At 41.3% G+C, this 21,596-nt stretch overlaps 1 protein-coding gene across 1 annotated transcript in view; it reads left to right on the top strand.

The window, feature by feature from the left end:
• The window catches only part of LOC126201124 (transcription elongation regulator 1), a 266,120-nt gene that overhangs the window by 51,621 nt on the left and 192,903 nt on the right, over positions 1 to 21,596 (top strand). Inside the window, exons 2-3 of the mRNA XM_049936763.1 lie at positions 6,275 to 6,635; positions 17,042 to 17,392. Of these exons, the coding sequence (XP_049792720.1) occupies positions 6,275 to 6,635; positions 17,042 to 17,392 (712 nt within the window). The remainder of the gene's footprint in view (positions 1 to 6,274; positions 6,636 to 17,041; positions 17,393 to 21,596) is intronic.

The raw sequence follows: 21,596 nt of genomic DNA, 5'->3' as shown, positions 1-21,596 counted from the left end.
TTTTTACTTCAATTTTAAAAGCAAGGAAGGATCGGACTGATCTCGGTAGTTTTGTAGTATTATCCTGACAAGCTGCATAGGAAACACTCTGGAGCTTATGGTCAATTGGCGCCAGTGGATTCTTGAAACCAGGTCCCTTATTCATTCACTCCCAGTACGGATTCAGGAGGTATCACTCTAGGCTCGATAACCTGACCCTGCTCGAAACAGTAATTCAACGAGCTTTTGTTCATAAACAAAACCTTATTGGTGTTCTGTGGTGGTCTCTTTGGTTTGGAAAAGGCCTATGATATTACCTTGAGGCATAATATTTTGTCGTAGCTCTATCAGTGGGGATTCCTTGGATTTCTACCCACTTAATACGCTACTTCCCCTCGCACAAATATTTTAGATACAAGGTTGGGAATGTACTGTTTGATTGTTTCATGCAATGGAATGATGTCTCTCAAGGGAGCATTTTAAATTTCATGACATTCGTCATTGCAGCAAACAATATTACATTCCCAGCATGATGTCCCATACTGTGTTCCTTGTTGTGGATGGCTTCTCTATCTTATGTGCATCCTCCAACCTCATGGTGACTATTTGGCAATTGCAACTGATAATCAGGCAGTTGAAGGAATGGTCTTACACTACAGGTTTTAAGTTCCCTTCGGAGAAAACTGTTTGTGTTGATTTCAGTCATTCCCACTCTCTTTTTAATTTACCCATTTTAAGACTGGGGGACACCATACTCATTTTTAAGGAAAAGGTGAAGTAACTTGGCCTTAATTTTGATAAGAAGCTAATGGCTGCCACACCTTAGAGAACTGAAACTGAGATGTCTGAAGGTCATAAACATCCTTAAATACAGGAGCTGACAGGACACATCTGCTCCAACTTTATAAGTTCTTCACGCGGCCCCAGCTTGAATACAGATGCCAGATTTATGGTTCAGCAAAGCCTTTATACCTTAAAATGCTGGATACAGTTCACCACGAGGGTATTAGGCTGTCAACAGGGGCCTATCGCACGAGCCCTGTTGTTAACTTGTATGTGGAGGCTGGTGAGCTTCCACTGTCTATTCAGTGTCTTCTTTTCGTGGTATGCCAAGCAGATAGGGCTTTGTCCATTCGTATATTGTCAGCATTCAGCGACATTGCACAGCCGCCACTGGAGTAACTGTTCAATCATTGCCCACAGGCAACAAGGTCATTTGGGGTCTGTGCAAAGGAGAACCTTGAGTTTTCCAAAACCACCAGGGCAGACTTCCTCCAGCTTATGGGGCTGCTACATCACCCCTTTCTGCTGCTCAGTGACTTTAATGTGCACCATCACCTCATGGGCTCTCGCAGATCCAGTTTGAGGGGCACCCTTTTGGCTGACCTTCTTAATCGACTTAACCTCTTCTGCCTTAACACAGGACCACCCACATTCCTTTCAGACTCCACACATACCTATTCTTGTTTAAATCTATCCTTCTGCACTGCCCAGCTTGCCCAGTTTCGAGTGGTCCATTCTCTTTGACACATACTCAAGTGACCATTTCCCGTGTGCTATGCCTTTGCTGACTCCTACCCCACCTATGTTTGCACCCAAATGGCAGCTTGTTTCGGCCAATGGGAGGCTTTACTCCTCCCTGGCGACCTTCGACAAACACATTTCCCCAGTTCTGATAACCAGTTGGAACATCTTACAAATGTTATCCTTACCACTGCTGAACGTCCCATTCCTTGCACTTCCTCTTTGCCATGCTTTGTCCCGGTCCCTTGGTGGACTGAAGTGTGCAGTGATGCAATTCGCACGCATACACACGCCCTCCATATTTTTAACTGTCATCCTATGATGGCAACTGCATTCATTATAAACAGGTGTATGAACAGTGTCGTTGCATTCTTCAGGATAGCTAAAAAGCTACCTGGATTTCATTCACAACTTCTTTCAACAGTTCCACTCCCTATTCTGTTGTGTGGGCCAACTTCCGACGGCTATGTGGGACCAAGATCCATTCCCACTTTTCGGCCTGGCAGTAGCAAATGATGTCATTGTGGACCAAATTGCTATCTCCATTACCTTGGGCCGCTATTTTGCAGAGATTTTGAGCTGCTCCCACTATCATCCTGCCTTCCTCCATCGGAAACGAGCAGAGGAGATTCGGGCAGTACCCTTCTCTTCCCAGAATCGTTAGTACTACAATGCCGCCTTTAATGTGAGGGAGTTAGGTCATGCTCTCACTTCAACCCGATCCTCCGCCCCAGCACCAGACGCTGTTCACTTCCAGATGTTTCAAAACCTTTCACTTGCGGGCAAGCACTTCCTGCTTAACACCTGCAACTGCATCTGGGCAGAGGGCACGTTTCCGAGATGCTACGTGAAGCCACTGTTGTACCTATACCTAAGCCTGGTAAGGACAAACACCTTCCTTCTAGCTACTGCCCCATTTCTCTCACCAGCTGTATTTGTAAGATGATGGGACATATGATTATGCCCAGAAGGGGTATGGTGACTTGAGTCTCGCAATTTACTAACCATTGCACAGTGACGATTTCGAGTGCGCCATTCTGTGCTTGACCGTCTTGTAACTTTGTCCACTCATGTCATGAGTGGTTTCCTGTGGAAGTCCCAGACTGTGGTCATGTTTCTCAATTTGGTGAAAACCTGCAACACCTGCTGGAGGGCTGGTATCCTCCATACTCTCTACACGTGTCATTTCCGTGGCCGCCTGCCCCATTTCCTTCAGGAATTTTAAAAGATCAAGTTTTCAAGGTCCGTGTGGCTTTTTCCTTGTCAGACACCTTTATCCAAGAAAATGGTGTGCCTCAAGGTTCGGTCCTAAGTGTCGCCCTCTTTGCTATTGCCATTAACCCTATTACGGCCTGTCTCCCACCGGGCATCTCTGGCTCCTTTTTCGCGGACGATTTTGTGATCTATTGTAGTTCTCCACGGACTTGTCTCATTGAGTGGTGTCTTCAGTGCTGTCTTATCTTTAGTCATGGAGCATCGACAGTGGCTTTCATTTTTCCACCGACAAAACAGTTTGTATGAATTTCTGGCAGCACAATTGGTTACTTCCACCATCTTCACACCTTGGGCCTGTTGCTCTTCCGTTTGTTGAAACTACAAAATTCCTGGGGCTCATGATCGTTAGGAAACATCCTTGGTACTCCTACGTGTCTTACCTGGCAACCCACTGTGTGCGGCCCCTCAGTGTCCTGATCGTGCCGCCCTCCTCTGTTTGAAACTAGACTATAGGTGTTTGTTCTATGCATCTGCACAGCCATCCCTCTTACCCCATCTCAATACTAGCCACCCTCATGGTATGTTTGGCCACTGGCACATTTTTACATTAGCCTGCTTAAGAGTCTGTATGCAGAAGCTGCCGAACTACCGCCGTCATACCGTCTCCTCAGCGGACATGCATGCCGTTTGTCTGCCATGAGTGGGCACCCATCTGATGCCTCCTCCTTTGATGATTCCTATTTCCAGTTTGAAGCACGTACCTCTTCCCTTTCACCTCCTGGACCTGCAACTTTCCCGGTGGGTGTAAACCCTTCGCCAACTTGGCTTCATGTGGCCTTCATTCGCTTCCTAAGGACACTACTCCAGCATCTATCTATCGTCTTCAGTTTCACAACCTTTGCAAGGAACTTGAGATGGTAACTTGGTGTAGATGGCTCTCGGACTGACCATGGTGTTGGATGTGCCATTGTCATTGGCGCAGAAATTTTTGGGTATCAGTTTCTGGAACACTGTTCAGTATTTACAGCCTAGATGTTCTCCCTGTATATATGGTGTCACAGGCCTTCCAATTGCGTCATCTGCTCGACTACCTCAGTGCCCTTCAGAGCCTGTGTGTGCTGTACACTGTGCATACAGTAGTGCAATGGGTCCAGGAGAGCTGTCACTTGATCACTCTTGATTAAGCCACTGTGATGTTTATGTGGGTTCCTGGTGACACCAGACAGGAAACAAGGCCGCTGACACTGCTGGCAAGGCTGCAGTCCCCTTACCTTGGCCTGCTTGTTCTTACATTCCTTTCAGTGATCTTTGTGTTGCCGCCTTTCAGTAGATGGTGTCACTTTGACATCACCACTGTTCCTTTCTTCAAGCTCCATGTTATTAAGCCTCTCCCAAGATCTTGGACGACCTCCTCTCGGCCCTCTTGCCACCAGGAATTCATTGCGTATTGGGCACTGTCTTAGCCGTCACCATTTGGTTCTACCCCCACCACTTTGTGAACATTGCGCTCATCTTTTGACAGTCCACCATTTCCTGACAGAATCCCCTTTTTTAACAGCTTATGTTCCTGTTTGTGTTTGCCATCTGCGTTATCAGCCATTTTAGCAAATGACACGAAGGCTGTCGACAGTGTTTTACTTTTTATCAGTCATAGCAATATGGTGAAGGCCATGTAATTTTTAGTTCTGGACCTCTGTCTCTTGAGGGCGTATTTTATAGATCTATCTCCATGTCCCCATTTTTAGCTGTCTTTTCTTCTGTTGATTGGGATTGACGTGTAGTCATTTTTAACTCCTCTCTTTGTCTTCGTGTTCTACAGTTTTGACATGGGTGCATATGAGCCTAGTTGTTTTTGTGCCCTAAAACAAAACAAAACAAGGTCCAAAACCAGGGGCTGAGTAGTGCATTCCCCTGGCAACTACAAAGGCACAGATTACTTTTAGAACTGACTGCTTACAGGAACACTGCACCCCAGACTATATTTTTACAATTAAATTTAACGAGATTTTACATCGCCACCCAGATTTTGTTACTGTTTACACGGATGGGTCTAATCAGCGAGAATTTTGCGGTTGTTCCCTCGTGTTCCCCAACATTGTCATCAGAATAGGGCTCCCCGAGCGATTTTCAATTTATTATGATGAATTGTTTTTTATCCTGAGGGCAGTGAAGCAGATGAGATGGTGTCATGTCAAGAAATTCCTTATCTGCTCAGACTCTCAAAGTCCCCTTCTCCCTATTGGACAGACGTATCCAGAAGATCAGATGCTGCAAGAAGTGCAGGATGCTCTCCTTCTCATGCAAAGGCAAGCTAAGGAAATCATTTCGTGTTGTTGAGAGGGCACATAGGGATTTGGGGAAATAAACTTGCTGATGAGGCTGCCAAGATGGTGTGCTATCTTCCTCCTGCTTGCTGTGCAGTCCACCTGGAGGCTGTCACTTCATTGTGACCAGGAAGGTCATGTGTTAGTGGGAGGGTCAGTGGCTGAAAGTGAGGAATAATAGACTAAATTCCATAAAAACCTCAGTGCAACTGTGGTTTACCACCTGCCCACGACAGTCTGAAGAAATAGCCCTTAAACGGCTAGGAGTGTGAATTGCCCATTGGCACATGGCTTCTTCATACATCAGTATGTCAGAGATGTGGGACACAGCTATCAATATGAAATATTTTAAATGAGTGTTTTGTGTGTGATGACATGAGCCTTGAACTGGATCTCCCACGGAATCTGCCATGTGTTTTAACTGATAATGAGACTAGTGTTGTTCGTATTTTAAGATTTTGTATGGTGTCCGGAATTCTTCGCAAAATATTGGTTGTGAGATTTTAAAGGATCAGAGTGGCTGGGTGACTCATTATTTATAAGTTGTCATCCAGCCACAGTTATCTTTTTTAACAATATTTTTACAATTATTTTACTCATAGTTTCATCTAGTTATTTGCTCTGGCTCATTGGGATATTATTATGGGCTTTTCTGAATCTCACCTTATTGGGGCTGCCTTGTGATTCTGGGGGGGGGGGGGGGGGGTGGAAACTTTATCAATTTTATTGACTTTTTCATTGATTTTAACCATGTTAATTGGTATCTCATTAACACAAGGGCACTGATGACCTTGCTGTATAGTGCCCCCAGCCACAAATAATCATTAAATACCATCCACTGCTTGTGCTGCCACTTGCTGTCTGTGAACATTGACGTTGGGCATAGGCGGTGGCCACATTGATGTGACTGGGCAGTGTGTATCTTAGAATATTTAATGTTAGTGCAATTTGCAGCACTCTGCATACATCAGTTCAATTCTTTTCAGGCTGTACATAGGTGTCCATAACAGACATGCTTTCAGTGCTAAATGTTGTACTTCATTTACAATCCCACTTTCAGATTTAGATTTGATTCTGGTTATGATGGAACAATATGCTGACTGTATATGTGAAAGCACAATTTGATTATTTCCCTTAACCATCCATATGATAATCCTTAATGAACACAAACATACGTAGCTTGTTATTATCTGAGTCATGATAGCAACCTCATCCAATTATTATTTTTGCAGGGGAGGACCTCCTGGCAGAGGTGGCCCCGGTCCTGGTGGGCCTGGTGGACCTGGAGGGCCCGGAGGACCTGGAGGGCCAGGTGGTCCTGGTGGTCCCCACGATTTTGGACCACCACCTGGAGGGCCTGGCCCAGGCCCACGTGGACCCCCTCCTGGTGGACCACATGGACCACCCCCAAGATTTAGGGGAAGAGGGTTCGGTCCCAGAGGGCCCCCTTTCAGAGGTCCACCTCCGCCACACTTTGGTGGTCCCAGAGGGCCTCGGTTTAGGGGTCATCCTCCCTTTGACCCCAATTGGGGACCTATGCCGCCTCCTGGAATGCATCCCCATCCTCATATGATGGGACCACCACCTGGAATGGTAAGATGTAAATTATTTATTTGTGTTTGTTTGGAAGAAAGTGATGTAAAAGATGGCTGATGATGCCATGGTGTATGGTAAGATGTCGAAGTTGAGTGACAGTAGAAGGATGCAAGACGACTTGGACAAAATTTCCAATTGATGTGATGAATGGGAGCTTGCCCTAAATGTGGAAAAATGTAAGTTAATGCAGATGAGTTGAAAGATCAAACCTATAATGTTCATATACAGTACTGCTAGTGCCCCATTTGACACAGTCAGGTTGTTCAGATATCTGGGTGGAATGTTGCAAAGCGATATGAGATGGAACTAGTGTGTGAGAACGGTGGTAGGGAGGGCAAATGGTCAACATTGCTTTAGGAAAGAGTAGTTCACCTGTAAAGGAAACGTAAGGGTCTTTCCATGTCAAGTGGCCTAAGGGTCCCCACTCTACCATCTACAATTTCGATGAAATTTTTACAGGATGTACATATAGACTTTACATAAAGCACTGCCAAATTACAGCTTCATAAGTAGTATAATGGGTCCGCTAGCCACCTTTTCGTGAAGGCTCGTTTTTTGACATAGCGACTGAAATGAGTAAAGATCAACTTTGTTTTACCATTGTTCAGGATCTAAGAGACCTGTCGTGCTGAAACTTTGTGATCCTGTTCAACTTTTTGGGTACAATAGCTTAGTTGTAGTACAAAACGTCAAACTATGGTAAAGTCATCATAGTGTGCTATCAGAGTGGCTCATAAATCTTGTCGTGTCAAATTTTGGCTATACTTTATTGCCTTTTCTGAAGCTGATACTTTAGTTATCTGCAACCTGTCAGCATGTAATAAAGCTCTGCAAGTGGCATCCACATTGCTCATGTAATAACTGAGTTATCCGAGCTCACCTTGTCTGATCAGAAAAAGTTATTATTTTGGAGACAGACTAGTTTAGTGTCAACAATGTTTAGTGTCAACAATGAAGTTTGGTAACATGCTTCAACAATCAGTCTGAAGAACACTGTTATTTTGTGAAGACTGTTCAACTGTTTTGTGTGCCTTTTTAAATGATGTAAAGTGTATTGTCGTTGCTGGATAAACTTCTTTTTTCTGTAAGTAAAAATTATTTCAAGGTACGGGGTGACTCTTTAGAAATGTTTATCATGTTATTTAAGTTTTTTCTGTTGTATTCTCAAGGAAGTTCCCATTATCAATGTTAGTTTAATATTTTTCAGTTGGAAATATACACCACTTCTACTTGATTTAATATTGAAACAAATGGCAATTGGAAGCATAAATTTAATGGTAGTATAATGGATATCAACGAGATTTCATTACAATTTGTCATTGGCCTTGCAGATAATTCTGCATGTCATCTGAAAACATACACACATCAACTAGGCTTAATTTCAATCACAGAATTTTCAGTAGAGCAACAGGAATTAATAAACCAAAAGAAGTGAGAGATGTCTTACTGAAAGTGTACAGATATGCTTTCATCACAAAGCAATACTTATGAACAAATATGACTTTCTACAGAGATCTTGTTGTAATCCTTTTGGTGCAAAGAACCATTCTGTTAAAAAGGGTTTACAGATTGTCAGTGTGGAAACAACAAAACATTTGCAAGCCGTGACTAAGAGCCAATGTGAAACCTGGCCAGAAGATCTGTCCAACTTGCAGAAAACAATTTTTAGCAATCAGTTAACTTCAAACCAGACAGAAGATGAAGCATATCCAGAAGTATCAATTGATTCAAGTGAAACTGCTTTTGGGGTCTTCCCTCCAAAATTTCAGAGAGTATTAAAAAGGGACGTGAAAGGTTACGCAAAACGAAAAATAAGCAAAGCTCAAGAGGCAATTGCAAATAACATTGCTGCTGCTGGAGGATTTGCCCCAAAAGTTCTTCAAACACCTAATACATGCAAGACATGTCCTGATTGTGAAGATTATAAGCAGCTGATTAAAGAATTGAAAGAGAAGTTGCAATTATCAAAGCAGCCTGAAAAATTGCAAATACTGACATTAGTACCACAAAGCTGGACTTTAAAAGAGACAATGTAAGAATTTGGTGTTTCAGAGAGGATGGTAAAAGCAGCTAGGAAGTTACAGGCAGAAAATGGCGTATTAGCTCTGCCAAAGAACAAGTGTAGCAAGATGATTTCAGATGCCGTAAAAGAAAGAGTGGTAACATTTTTTTCAGAATGAAGAATTTAGCTGAATTTGTCCAGGTAAAAGAAAAGACTGTGCATCAATTAGAATAGAAGGAAAGAAAGTTTTGATGCAAAAATACCTTCTTCTCAATAATTTGAAAGAAATGTTTGCTGCATATCGACTTCAGCATGGGCCTGAAATTGGATTTTCCAAATTTTGCAAATTGAGGCTAAAGTGGTGCATCACTGTGGAATAACATGGACATTAACAGCATCAGCTACTGTTTAATAAATGACAGTCTGAAACATAATGCAATTGCTGTACATGCCTTTATAGTGAAATTAATAGATCTAAAGTGTCTCCTTGGAAAAATAACACACATTTACTACTTCAGTGAGGTGTCAACAGTGCTGTACGAAAACTTCAAAAATTTTCTGAATATCTGCCACCATCAAAATGACTTTGGAATCTCAGCTGAATGGAACTTTTTGCTACGAGCCATGGAAAATCTCCAAGTGATGGAATTGGAGGAACTGTAAAGCACCTGGCAGCAAGAACAAGGCCTTCAAAGACCAGCTGAGGATCAGATTTTGACACCAACTGATTTGTTTAAATACTGTACAAAGAATTTCTTTAAATACTGTACAAAGAATATCAGAGGAATCAAATTTATTTTTGTTTCAAAAGACGAAATTGAAACATTAAAAACTGAGCAGAAAGCAAGGTTCAAAAAATGGCTGTACAGTATCAGGAACAAGAGAGAATCACGGTTTTGTGCCATTAAATGAAAAGCAAGTTTGTATTAGAAGAGTATCCAATGATACAATTTTTTTTTGTGGCACATGTTGACCAAAGTTAAGCAACAGTTTCATTCAGAAATATTACAGCCTTACAACCGGGCCAATACATGGCCTGTATATATATGATGGAAAAATGGTGGATTGGTAATGTGTCTGAAGTTTCAGAAGAAGAAAATGATGTTTTAGTCAGTTTCCTACACCCCTATGGACCTGCACATTCATTCTATTGGCCAGCTAGGCAGGATGCTTGTTGCATTCCAAACCAACACATTATTTCTGTCATTCCAGCTCCATCAGCAACAAGAATGGGCCGACATTATAGCTTGTTAGAATCAAATGTAATTGCTATTAGTAACAAATTTCAGGAAATGAATTAATAAGAATTGAAATATTTGGCTTGGGAACCATAAAGAGTACGACTGGTACATGTATTTTTTAATGTAATATAAATGTAAGTTTATTTGGTATGACAAGATTTATGGGCCACTTTGATACCACACTATGATGAATTTACCATAGTTTGACCTTTTGTTTTACAGCTAAGATATTGTACCCAAAATGTTGAACAGGATCACAAAGTTTCAGCACGACAGGTCTCTTAGATCCTGAACAATGGTAAAACAAACTTGATTATTTATTCATTTCAGTCGCAATGTCAAAAAACGAGTCTTTACGAAAAGGTGGCTAGTGGCCCCACCATAGTACTTATAAAGCTGTAATTTGGCAGTGCTTCATGTAAGGTCTAGAAGTACATCCTGTAAAAATTTCATCAAAATTGGAGATGGTTGAGTCTAAATTTAGGCCACTTGACATGGAATGACCCTTATGTAGAATGCTGGTGCGAACTATTCTTGAGTACTGTTAGTGTCTGGGATCTGTACCAGGTCAGACTGAAGGAAGGCTTTGAAGTGATTCAGAGGTGGGCTGCTAGATTTGTTACCGATAGGTTTGAACAACATGTAAGTGTTACAGAGATGCTTCAGGAACATAAATGGGAATCTGTAGAGGGAAGGCGATTTTTCCCCAAGAAACACTATTGAGAAAACTTAGGGAAACGTCATTTTATGCTGACTGCTGAACGATTCTACTGCTGCCAACATACATTGAGTGTAAGGATGACAAAGATAAGTTACAAGAAATTAGGGCTCATACGGAGGCATGTAGACATTCATTTTCCCCCTCACGCTATTTACTAGTGGAACAGGAAAGGAAATGACTACTAGCGGTATAGGGTACCCTCCGTCATGCCCCATACGATGGCTTGTGGAGCATTGATGTAGGTGTAGAAAAATATTTGCTATATTTAATTTTATTTACAGTGTTAAAACAGTTTTATTCCAAAGTTTTTATTCGGTTTACAATAATAAATATGTAACTATGTAACACTTGCTTCACAATTGTATTAGATGTGCATGAAACATTTTATTTTGTTTGCAATAATACATTTTAAACTGTGTGAACATGAACTGTAGATTAAGTAAGACAGTGAAAGAGAAGTATGTGCTTTGTCATCCTTCATTCCATATCTTTGTGGATAAACTAGCTATAAAGTTTCACTGGTGTCCAAACCTTAATAAACACTAGTAAAGCAGTCTTCAATCAGAAGATTGTTTTGAATACCACAGTGCTTTACTAGGCATGGTCCTGTTGGAGGTTGGTATGCCATTGTATGTCAATCAAAACAGTGTATATGATGCAGTTGTTGTTGATCATCATAAGGTATTCTGCTTTAGAGTTGTTCCTGACACTATTGTTATTTCCAACTGTTTCTATTCCAGATCAGCTGCTGTGTTGTGTTGTATCCTCTTTTCATTTCATCCAACATTTTTATTCTTCTACTTCCTATTTCCTTCTGTCGTTACACCATACATGTGATAGCTGCCGTTAGGTTTCCTTTTTTTTCATAGTGTGTCACATTCAGTGTGCTAACCTTTTCGTAACCACGTTTAGGGGAGTTCTTTATTCCTCTACCCTTTCCAGTACTTCACTGTTCTTCAGTTTTTCCACTCTTTTATTTTCTACATTCTGCTCTAAACCCATATCTCAAATGCTTCTATTTTCTTTTTCTCTTTTCCAGTGTCCAACTTTCACAGCTGTCCTGAGGAACACTCCACATGAGGCATTTAACCAACCCTTTTTGTACCTCTAACCCCCAATTTGCAGCATAATAAGTGCTCCTTTTTCTGGACAACTTGCTTTGTCATTGCTTTCTTGAGTTGGTTTGAACTTGTTCATTTATCAGTTGTATCAAATCACCATAGTTTTTGTAGCTAATTTTCATTCCATACTTTTTCAGTCCTCCTCTAGTTGGGATAGTGTTCCTTGAAGTGATATTGTTTTATCTCCGAGCAGTACCATGTTATCAGCAGATCTGATACAATTGATCTTGTAAGTTTTGCACTGACTCCTTCCTTCCGTACTTTCGTTGTCTTTGTTATCAAGTCTTAGATATAGACTAGACTCTTGCTAATCTGGCTATTCCTTGCACATACAGTTGCTGGATTAGAAGTCGCAGATTATTTTGTGTAAATGCATAGGGATTATATTTTATTAAATGCAGAGATATTTTCATTTTCATAGAAAACTTGGTCCTTGAGAGTGTACATATACAGTAGTATCATTCATTGTGAAACGTGTCCCACATTTTTACTTCTGCATTGATGATATGTGATGGCAGTACACTGTATCACACAACGGCTTTAGAAACATTATGTTGGTGCAATTTGTTCTGATTGTTGCATAGTGTACTCCAGGAGTATGCCACAGACCAGCAGTGTGAGATGTCGTCATGTTCTTTCCTCCTATTTTATCTTCTTCATTTTCATCATAACTTTTCTGTACAGTTTTGATTATGTGTGTGTCTGTTGAAATTTGATCATAAATAGTTACTCATCCAGCAGTGTACTCAGCAGCAATGGCTTTCTGCGAAGAATGTCAGTTCAACTTCTCAAATTTTGAGTTTCCGCTTGAGGTCTGGCATAATGTCACATTATGGAATCCATGATACTGAGCTGTAAAGAAAGCCATAAATTCAAACATGTGTAGCATTGTTTAACATTGTAATTAATTAACAACATTGTTCACACGACAATTCATTATTTTATGCATCCTTTCCGCTTAAGCAACTAGAGGCTGGATGTCGGTTGGCCTACTGAGGGCCGAATTAGGAAGAGTTAAGTGTTTCTGGTAAACATAGTTGTTGAAAGACAAGAACTGTCTCCTTTTTAAAAAAAGCTTCAGGTTGCTTTCTTCCATGTGCATAACCTCTCAATTAGATTCCTATCTGTCCAATTCACCCTCTTCAGTTTTAGAATTTCCATCATTGTGCCATTTCACTCAACCAAATTCCTTTTCTAGATCTATGAACCACAAACTTGTTCCCTTCTCTTTTTATGCATCTTTCACCAATAATTCTAATTAGTTCAATAGTATTTCTTGTGCTTTCCTGAAACAAGATTGCTCTTCCCCTATTTTCTCTACCATTGTGTATACCAATCTATGGTTCAGTGCTATCAAGATAATTTTGGCAATATAAGAGATTATACTTACTGTTCTTTATTCTGCGCATTTCTTGGTACGCTATTTCTTTGGGATCAGTAAGTTTGCTCCTTTGTCAAAAGTCTTCGTGCCATGTACCACTTTTGTATATTGCATTGCACAAAGCTGTTGTTTGTGCTGTGCCTTTTTCATCTGTTCACTGAAATAATTGTATAGGAAGACTATCTCATCCAGCAGATTTACCTCTCTTCATTTCCTTCATTGCTTTCCCTGTTTCAGAGCTCAAAAATTTTTTGAAGTTCCCTTTCCTCTGCTTCTATCTCGTCTTCCATTTCAATGGTTAGACATGGTTTGTCCTTTGCTGTATATAAGTCTTCTGTATACCCTTTCAATTTCTGCCTTAGTATTTCCTCCTTGTAAAGATCTTACCATTTTATTACTCATTTTTCTCTTCACATATGGTGTTGTCCAGTTGTCCAAAGTAACTCTCTGCACCTTCTTATAAAAGTCTGTTATACTGCCTATTTCTCTTCAGGTCTTTTATATTACCACATTCTGCTTTTGACCATTGTTCCCCCCACACTTCCTGCCTCTCCTCTCATGTGATTATTTCATATTTGAACATTCTTATCATTTCTCCTTGGGTTATATTTTGTTCTTTATTCAGTTTTGTTCATTGTCTCTGTTATTTCTCATGGTATCTCTGCCCTGCTTCCCTTACCCCGCCTGCCATGTTTCTGCTGCATCTATTCTGTACCATGGCCTCTGACTCTTCTGTTTCTTCCTTTCTAGTTTAATCTTCTTTTATGATTTCACAGTGTTTTCAGTCCTTTTTATATTATTCTAAGTTCCACGTGTTCACTTATTATGTTTCCTTCACTTTTTTTAGTGTTAAGCTTGTTTGCATCATGACTGTAGTAGTGACCTTGTAAGAAGGTGAATAGTGGGGTGATGCACAGTGGTAAAAAGCAGTGTGCCGCATGACACTTCAGCCAGTAGTTTCATTCTGTCACATCTTCCTATGAACGCTTTGGTTGCACGTAGAACATTTAGCATTTATTTTCGTGTTAATTCAGATATGCTGTGCGGATTCACCCAAGGTGGTGATGGTTATGGGTGGCATAAAGCAAGTGTGAAAAATATTGCATTAATAAGCAATAGTGATACTTTGTGAGCATATAAATAGTGATACTTTGTGAGTCAGAAGGAGAAACAGCGCTCTGGTGCAGAACTTGCTCCAGTGTTGCCAGTTACCGGGTAGGGATTGGTTGGAGTGTGAAATGTGAAACAGAGATGGAGAGTATACTGACAATCCCACAAAGTATTCTCCATCCCTCTCTGCTCAGATCTCATCACGTAGATGCTTTCTTCCGTGTACGAGGTGTGATTGGAAAGTTTTAAGAATGGGCTTGTAACTGTACAATGGTGGTACTTACATGCTACTGTGATGCATCTCCTTCAAAATAGCCCCCTTCTGACTGAAGGCAACTGAACTCCACGGTGTTTCCCTCTTTTGGAAACAATCCTGGAAATTTTTTCCTGAAGTGTGTTAAGGACGCTCTCCGTATTTGCCGGACTTCTTCAGTTAAGTCAAATCGCTTCCTTTTCAGTGAAAATTTCAGTTTAGGAAACAGATAGAAGTCCGCAGGGGCCAAATCAGGGGAATGTGGTGGTTGTGGAAGCACAGGAAGTTGAAGTTGCCCAAAAATTCAATGATGGACAAGGCACGATGAGCCGGAACATTGTCATAGTGTAGCACCCAACTCCTATCTTTCCACATTGCAGGCCCTTTCTTCCACAACTTTTCACGAAAACACTCAAGGGCACTTTTGTAGTATTCCTGGCTAATTGTCTGTCCTCCAGGGGTAAAATCGTGATGCACAATACCAGTAGAATATAAAAAAGATCACAAACATTGTCTTCACCTTCGACCAACTTCACCATGCTTTTTTCGGTCGTGGTGAATCTGGCGCCTTCCACTGCGAAGACTGCACTTCAGTTTCAGTGTCATATCCATATACCTACGATTCGTCACCTGTAATTACACCTATTTAACAAATCTGGGTTATCTTCAGTCTAATTAATGAGTTATTGGCTCACTTCAGGCCGTTATTGTCTCTGGGCACTTGACACCACTTTTAGAATGTATTTTGCTGACACTTGATGCGTGTTCAGATCACCAGTTGAAATTGACTGAACTGCGTAGAAACTTCAATTAAGTTCATCAGCCATCTCCTTAATTGTAAGTCTACAATCAGAGCACACTGAGTCGCGAACTTTCGCAACATTTTCATTCGTTTTTGAGGTGGGAGGACGGCCGGACTGTGGTTCATCTTCAAATGATTAAAGGCCATTTTTAAATCAGTTGAACCAGACTGTCTCATACAATTCTCCAAAAGCTATTTTTAATAGTTCGTAAATCTCAGAAGCTGATTTCCTGGTTTTAAAACAAAATTTCACAAAGTCGTTGCTCTGTTTTTACATCCATTTTCTCACAGACAGAATCCAGCAATAAGCCCTAACAGACGTGCAGTCAACCAGCTGCCACAATGAACTGAATAAAGGAAACACAGTTTCCTGTCAGAGGGCGTTCAAGGACAAGGCAATGGCTCACTCCCCACACTCGTGTATCTGCTTGCCTAACCAGTAAGCAGTAGCGGATCAATTCTTGAAACTTTCCGATCACACCTCGTACACCACTGTAACACGTGATCACTATCAATATCAGCTCGTGGTAGTCTGAATTTTTTTTCACTGCATTCTTGTACCTATTACTCATAAAAATATAATCTGGTAACTACTACTTACTTATTTAATCAAGAACTCAGTACTAGAAAATGAAGTTCCAGAATGATCATATTATGAGCAAGAATGCACCGGAAGTAGAGTAGTAGAGCAATATCAGAAACTAAAAAACAGAAAATAAAATACAACATTGTCTCATACTTCCTTTCCTCAGTTAATTGATAGAGACAATAGAAATCCATTATACCGTGGTTACCAAATGACTGTCCCAGCAACGGAAGCTTCATTGGCATTGAAGTGTCTCTCACATTGATTCCACATTGTATCCACTACTTTTGTTTACCTTAATATGCTGTTACATTTTGGTATCACCTGAACAGAAGGTGAGTGCTATGACAGTTGCCTAGCTAGTTGATACATATGTTTGGTAATCTGTGATAAAGATCTTAATCATTTACATAACTGTATGGTACTTTATGAGCTTATTAACGGACTTTTTTCCTCTTTGTTACCCAGATGACAGCACTTTGTAAAGAGAACTACATCTAACCTTGTGAAGAGCATGTTGTGTGCTTTCAGGTACATCAGATGCAGAATTTTTTTCTGCCAGATTTTAGTTACATTTTTTAAAAAAGTACTGTCATTAAGTTTTATAAAAACACTCTTGAATGCCTAGTCAGAATTTTGTTACTAACAAAGGCTTCAAGCTTCAGCAGCTCTGTGTATCTTAACATTTCTTAATTTGTGTAGTAAATCTTGGATTATTAAGTTATCAGTAAACTTTCCAATTATATTCTCATCTGGCTCGGCCAACACCACATTTGAACTGCAGAATACTGCCAAACTTTCACAAAAGTCATTGTTTTACATTGAACACTTCATTCCTATATGAGACTTCTATTCACATACTACATTTGACATATCCAAAAAGTGAGGTGCTTTGCAAGTCTTAGATAATTCGTAAGTACCTTGTCAGAATTTCATGTATGTATTGTTGTGTACAGTTTCAACAGTATATCCTGACACGAACTAGCTGAAGTACATGGTTGTACTGAATTGCACACTTCGTAAAGATCAGTTATAGAGCTTGCTTTCTGACTGAACCTGCACTCCTATCGCACCCTTTTTCTCCAAATGTGTGTACATGAAATCTAATGTCGGTAATCTGATGTGTTACCCCTTCTCTCTTATATAACTGTGTACTCTTCAGTACCTTTTTTCGTGTGTTAATCAGCCTCCTCCACCTCACATGATGGGCCACATGGGAATGCCACCACCTGGTCCTTACGGTCCACCGCCACCAGTTGGATGTCCGCCGCCACAGCAGGGTGGTGGTGCTGGTCCCCAGCAGGGTCCACCACCACAGGGTGGACCAGGGCAACAGCCTCAGCAACAGCAGCAGCAACCGCCACCACAGCAGCCGCAACAGCAGCAGCAGCCACAACAGCAACAGCAGCAGCCTCAACAGCAGCAAGGTCCCCCACAGCAGCCTCCTCAACAACAGCAACAGCAACAGCAGCAGCAACAGCAAGGCCCTCCACCTGGTCATGGTGGACCTATGCCCTCTCCCATGAATCCTCCTCCTGTGAGTGTCCACATTCTTACTTTATAGAAATGGTTCTATGAACATGCAAATTATTAAACAAACAATAGAAAGTCCAGGTTGCATATCGACAATAATGGAAAGGATAGAGTCTTAATAACTGTAAAGATGACACATTGAGTTGCACCCAGGCATGACAAAAAGCTTTCAACCAAGCCTTCATCGGAAAAGAGAAACACACATTGATTCATTCAAGCAGGCGTGTCGCACACACATGACCACTATCTCGGGCTGCTCAGGCCAGACTGAAACTGAAATGCATCGAGCAATAATCTGTAATGCTGCAGGGAAGGGCGAGGGACAGCAGGGTACAGGTGAGGGAAGAGAAAACAGTGCTGTCTGGTGTAGCATTCAGGTACTAGAGGTGGCAGACAAGGCTACCCGGTGCAGCATCAAGAGGCTGTGGGGGAGGGAGGGAATGGACAGCGAAGGGAAATAGATTGGTGGATGCATTGGCAGAGTGCATTGCACAGTGAGGATGGGGACATGAGTTGGGAGAACAGAGGTCATGGAAACATTTAGAATACAACTCCCATCTGTGCTGTTCAGAAAATCTGGTTGTGGAGAGGAGGATCCAGATGGCTTGAGTTGTGAAGCAGCCATTGAAATCAAATGTGTTATATTCAGCTGCATGTTGTGCAACAATATGGTCCACTTTGCTCTTATCCACAGTTTGGTGGTGGCAATTCATCGTGGTGGATAGTGGTTGGTAGTCATAACAACATGAAAAGCTGAGCAATGATTACAGCAGAGCTGGTACATGACATGGCTGCTTTCACAGGTGTCCTGGCATCGGTTGGGGGTAGGATAAGTTTGTTGGACTTGTCAAAGACTTATTGTCTTTCTCCCAGTCACTGCAATGGAAACACTTGTTTCAGGGCTTATAGGACCCGGGACAACCGGGAGATCCGGAAAAAACCTGGGAATTTTTTCATCCAGGAGAAAACCGGTAAAAACCCGGGAATTTTTCATTGTTTTTCAGTTAAATTTTTCATTGTTTTTCAGTAAAATTTTTGTGATTTTCAGCGGTAAGAACCAATACTCCAACAAAGTATGCTATTGTATCCCGCTTCTGCAGAATAATACTGCAGCAACAAAACATGAACGAGAGAAAAAAAGAAAATAAAACTTAAGTTGCAAAGGAAATGCACCTTATACAACAACAAAACACTGTGCTCATACAAGCGTCTGTCAACAGCAAAGTGTGTCAAAGGCTTTAGGAAGACAATGCAATGCTTCCTAACAACAAATTGCCTCCGATGAGCATGACGTGACAGCTTTTTACATTAGATTTGTTTGAGTAGTTGTGGGTGGGTTCTTGTGCATGCGCAGTTGAGTTGCGTATGAGTATTACCTTCTCTGGGTGCCACTATCTAATATTGCCCCGGTTCGGCAATATCGTAGATCCGGGGCTGATGCACAGAGCAGACTGAGTTGTAGTGGGGAGGTGGGTAGTCTCCACATGACCTGTGTTTATGTTTAGTGATTTTGCTGTTTCCTCTTCAGTTACTGCTCTCACATTAATTGAAAACAAAAGCGGAATTCTATGGCTGGGAGCTATCGAATGAATTAAAATACATTCATATAATTACGGAAGGCTAAAATATGTTATTAGTTTCAGATTTTATTGGAGTTCCACCTTTCTGACAGTCAAGTATTAATCGCCTTGCAGAACAATGAAGTTACTTTTGTCGGTTTGCTAAAGAGATGTGGCTTTTATTAATCTTTTCCACTGAGACAGTCAATTTATTTGAAACGGATTGTTTAATTTCACACTGCTGGCTACTTTCAACTGTTTGCTGCAGTTCAAGTGCACGTTTTCCATATTCTAGCTCGTAAGGCATTATGCCATAATAAAGAACCAAACATGAGATAACAGTTCTGGTAATCAAGAAAATTTACATCTGAATCTGGAGATATGAATGTGCACTTTAAGTCAAATTATGCATTTCAGAATGGTTCACGAAATTGTGATGCTCTTGAAGTATCCTCTGCTGTCTTGTTTCTTTTATGACATAATGCAATATCATGTAATGTTTTACATGTACGAACATACGGGCTTCCTGCGTCAGTGTAGTTGCGCAAGTGCAGTGACTCCTATTATCTGGAGCTCTCTGGCAACTGCTGAAACGAACCAGTTTCTAACAGGTTGCAGGAAAATATTGCGAATGGTGGTTTGAATAGCGTTACTTTCAAAGTAAATTCCCTTTTACGCAAGATGAACTACGTGTGAGAATGTACGATGAATTTCTTAAATCACTGAGCGTTTGACTCTCATTTAAAAATCAACTCTTTGAGGACAACCATCTAGAAGAATTTCGAGCCCAGAAGATCAGACATTTACGTCTTTATTAAAAATTTTACTGGCGCATTTGTGTGATGTATATTAAAACGTAACACATACAAAAAGAATCAACATGATATGTGGTAGCTTAGCTTCTCTTGCAGCTTATTAATCTTAGAGACCAATATTATATGTGAAAGCTTTGTTTTTCTTGTAGCAACACTATGTATATTAATTTAAACAATTAACTTTTCTTATTTGTGTGTTCGCGCTACTTAAGATTGATCTTGCTATTGGCTGACTACATAAAGTGCCCTATGCTGTCATCAGCTGTCGAGATCACATGACATGAGCTATGACTGGCTTACAAAAGCACATCACAAGCGAAGATTGGTGGTATTTGAATTTATACCTTTGTAACACAAAAATATGCAGCGTACATGTTGCCACACTTCAAAGATCTTTCCAAAAAGTGTGTTCCCCCTCCCCCGAGTTTCATTTTCTAAAGTGCCGAGAAATTCTATGTCGCTGTATAAAACCATAAACATTCAAAGGATTGAAAAGTTTTACAGTGCCGAGGAAACGTATACTGTCACTTAACACGGAAAAAGTGTATTTTAACCCGGGAGAATGTGTATTTTCAACCAGGAAATCTGGTAAAAATCCGGGAATTATTTTTCCTTGTCCATGTATACACCCTTCCCCCTGTCTTTGCTACCAGTCTCTTCAACCAAAGCCAGCCTGATTAAGCAATACTTCTCGCAGTCCATACCAGCACCCAACCATGATCCCCCCCCCCCCCCCCCCTCCTCCACCAAACCACCCTCTGGGCACCTTTCAGGAATTACTTACATCCGACTTCTTTGTACCATCCTTCCCATGTCCCTTCCTAAGAACACTAAACTTTCAGCACAGCCTAAAAAAAAAGATCCTAACCTAATGTGATCTACTTTTTGGAGGAGGTTCCATCACTGTCGTCATGAATCACAGTGCGTACCTGACGGAAGGCTGCTGCCATTTGTCTGACTCCTTCACCTATAAACTCAGCCAAAGTGATCACATTCAAGAATTCAATTGTAATCTCCAATTCCTGCTTAAGACCTTAGGCCCTTCCCAAAACTTCTCCCACAAATCCATTTCCCTCATCATCCCTGTGACTTTCCACACACCCACCTCCTACATGCTCCCCAAAATCCACAAACCCAACAATCCTGGATGCCCCGTTGTAACTGCTTATGAGCTCCCTTTGAAAGAATTTCAGCCCTCACTGATCAATACCTCCAACATATTGCCCAAATCCATCCTCCCACATCAAAGATACAACCACTTCCTTCACAGGCTCTCCATTGTCCCTACCCATTTACCTCTTGGATCCCAACTTATCACTGCTGATGCCACTTCCCAATATGCCAACATCCATCATACCCTGTTCTTGCTACTATTGAACACTACTTCTCCTTCAGACTCTACTACACCCACTACCTCATTCCTGACACACCTTAATAGCTATTTACTAACCCACAGCTGCTTCTCATTTGAAGGAAAGGTATCCAAACAAATCTGCAGTACAGTCATGGGCATCTGCATGGCACCATCCAATGCCGGCTGTTGATGGGCCATCTACAGGAAACCTTCCTAGCCTCCCAAAACCCCAAACCCCCTATCTGGTTCAGGTTCATTGATGCTGGCTTCATGACCTGGGCTGAGGTCCAAGACACCCTATCTTCATTCTTCACAACCTCAACACCTTCTCTGCCAGCAATTTCACTGAGTCCTTCTCAACCCAACATACCACTTTCCTGGACCTTGACTACCCCCTCTGAGGGCTCCATCCACACCTCTGTCCACATTAAACCCACCAGTAACCAACAGTACCTGCATTTCGATAGTTGCCATCCCTTC

Source organism: Schistocerca nitens, chromosome 1 (assembly GCF_023898315.1).
Source record: "Schistocerca nitens isolate TAMUIC-IGC-003100 chromosome 1, iqSchNite1.1, whole genome shotgun sequence".
Classification (NCBI taxonomy): Eukaryota; Metazoa; Arthropoda; class Insecta; order Orthoptera; family Acrididae; genus Schistocerca; species Schistocerca nitens.
Note: the sequence above shows the minus strand (reverse complement) of the source record. Positions and strands in the feature narration are given on the sequence as shown.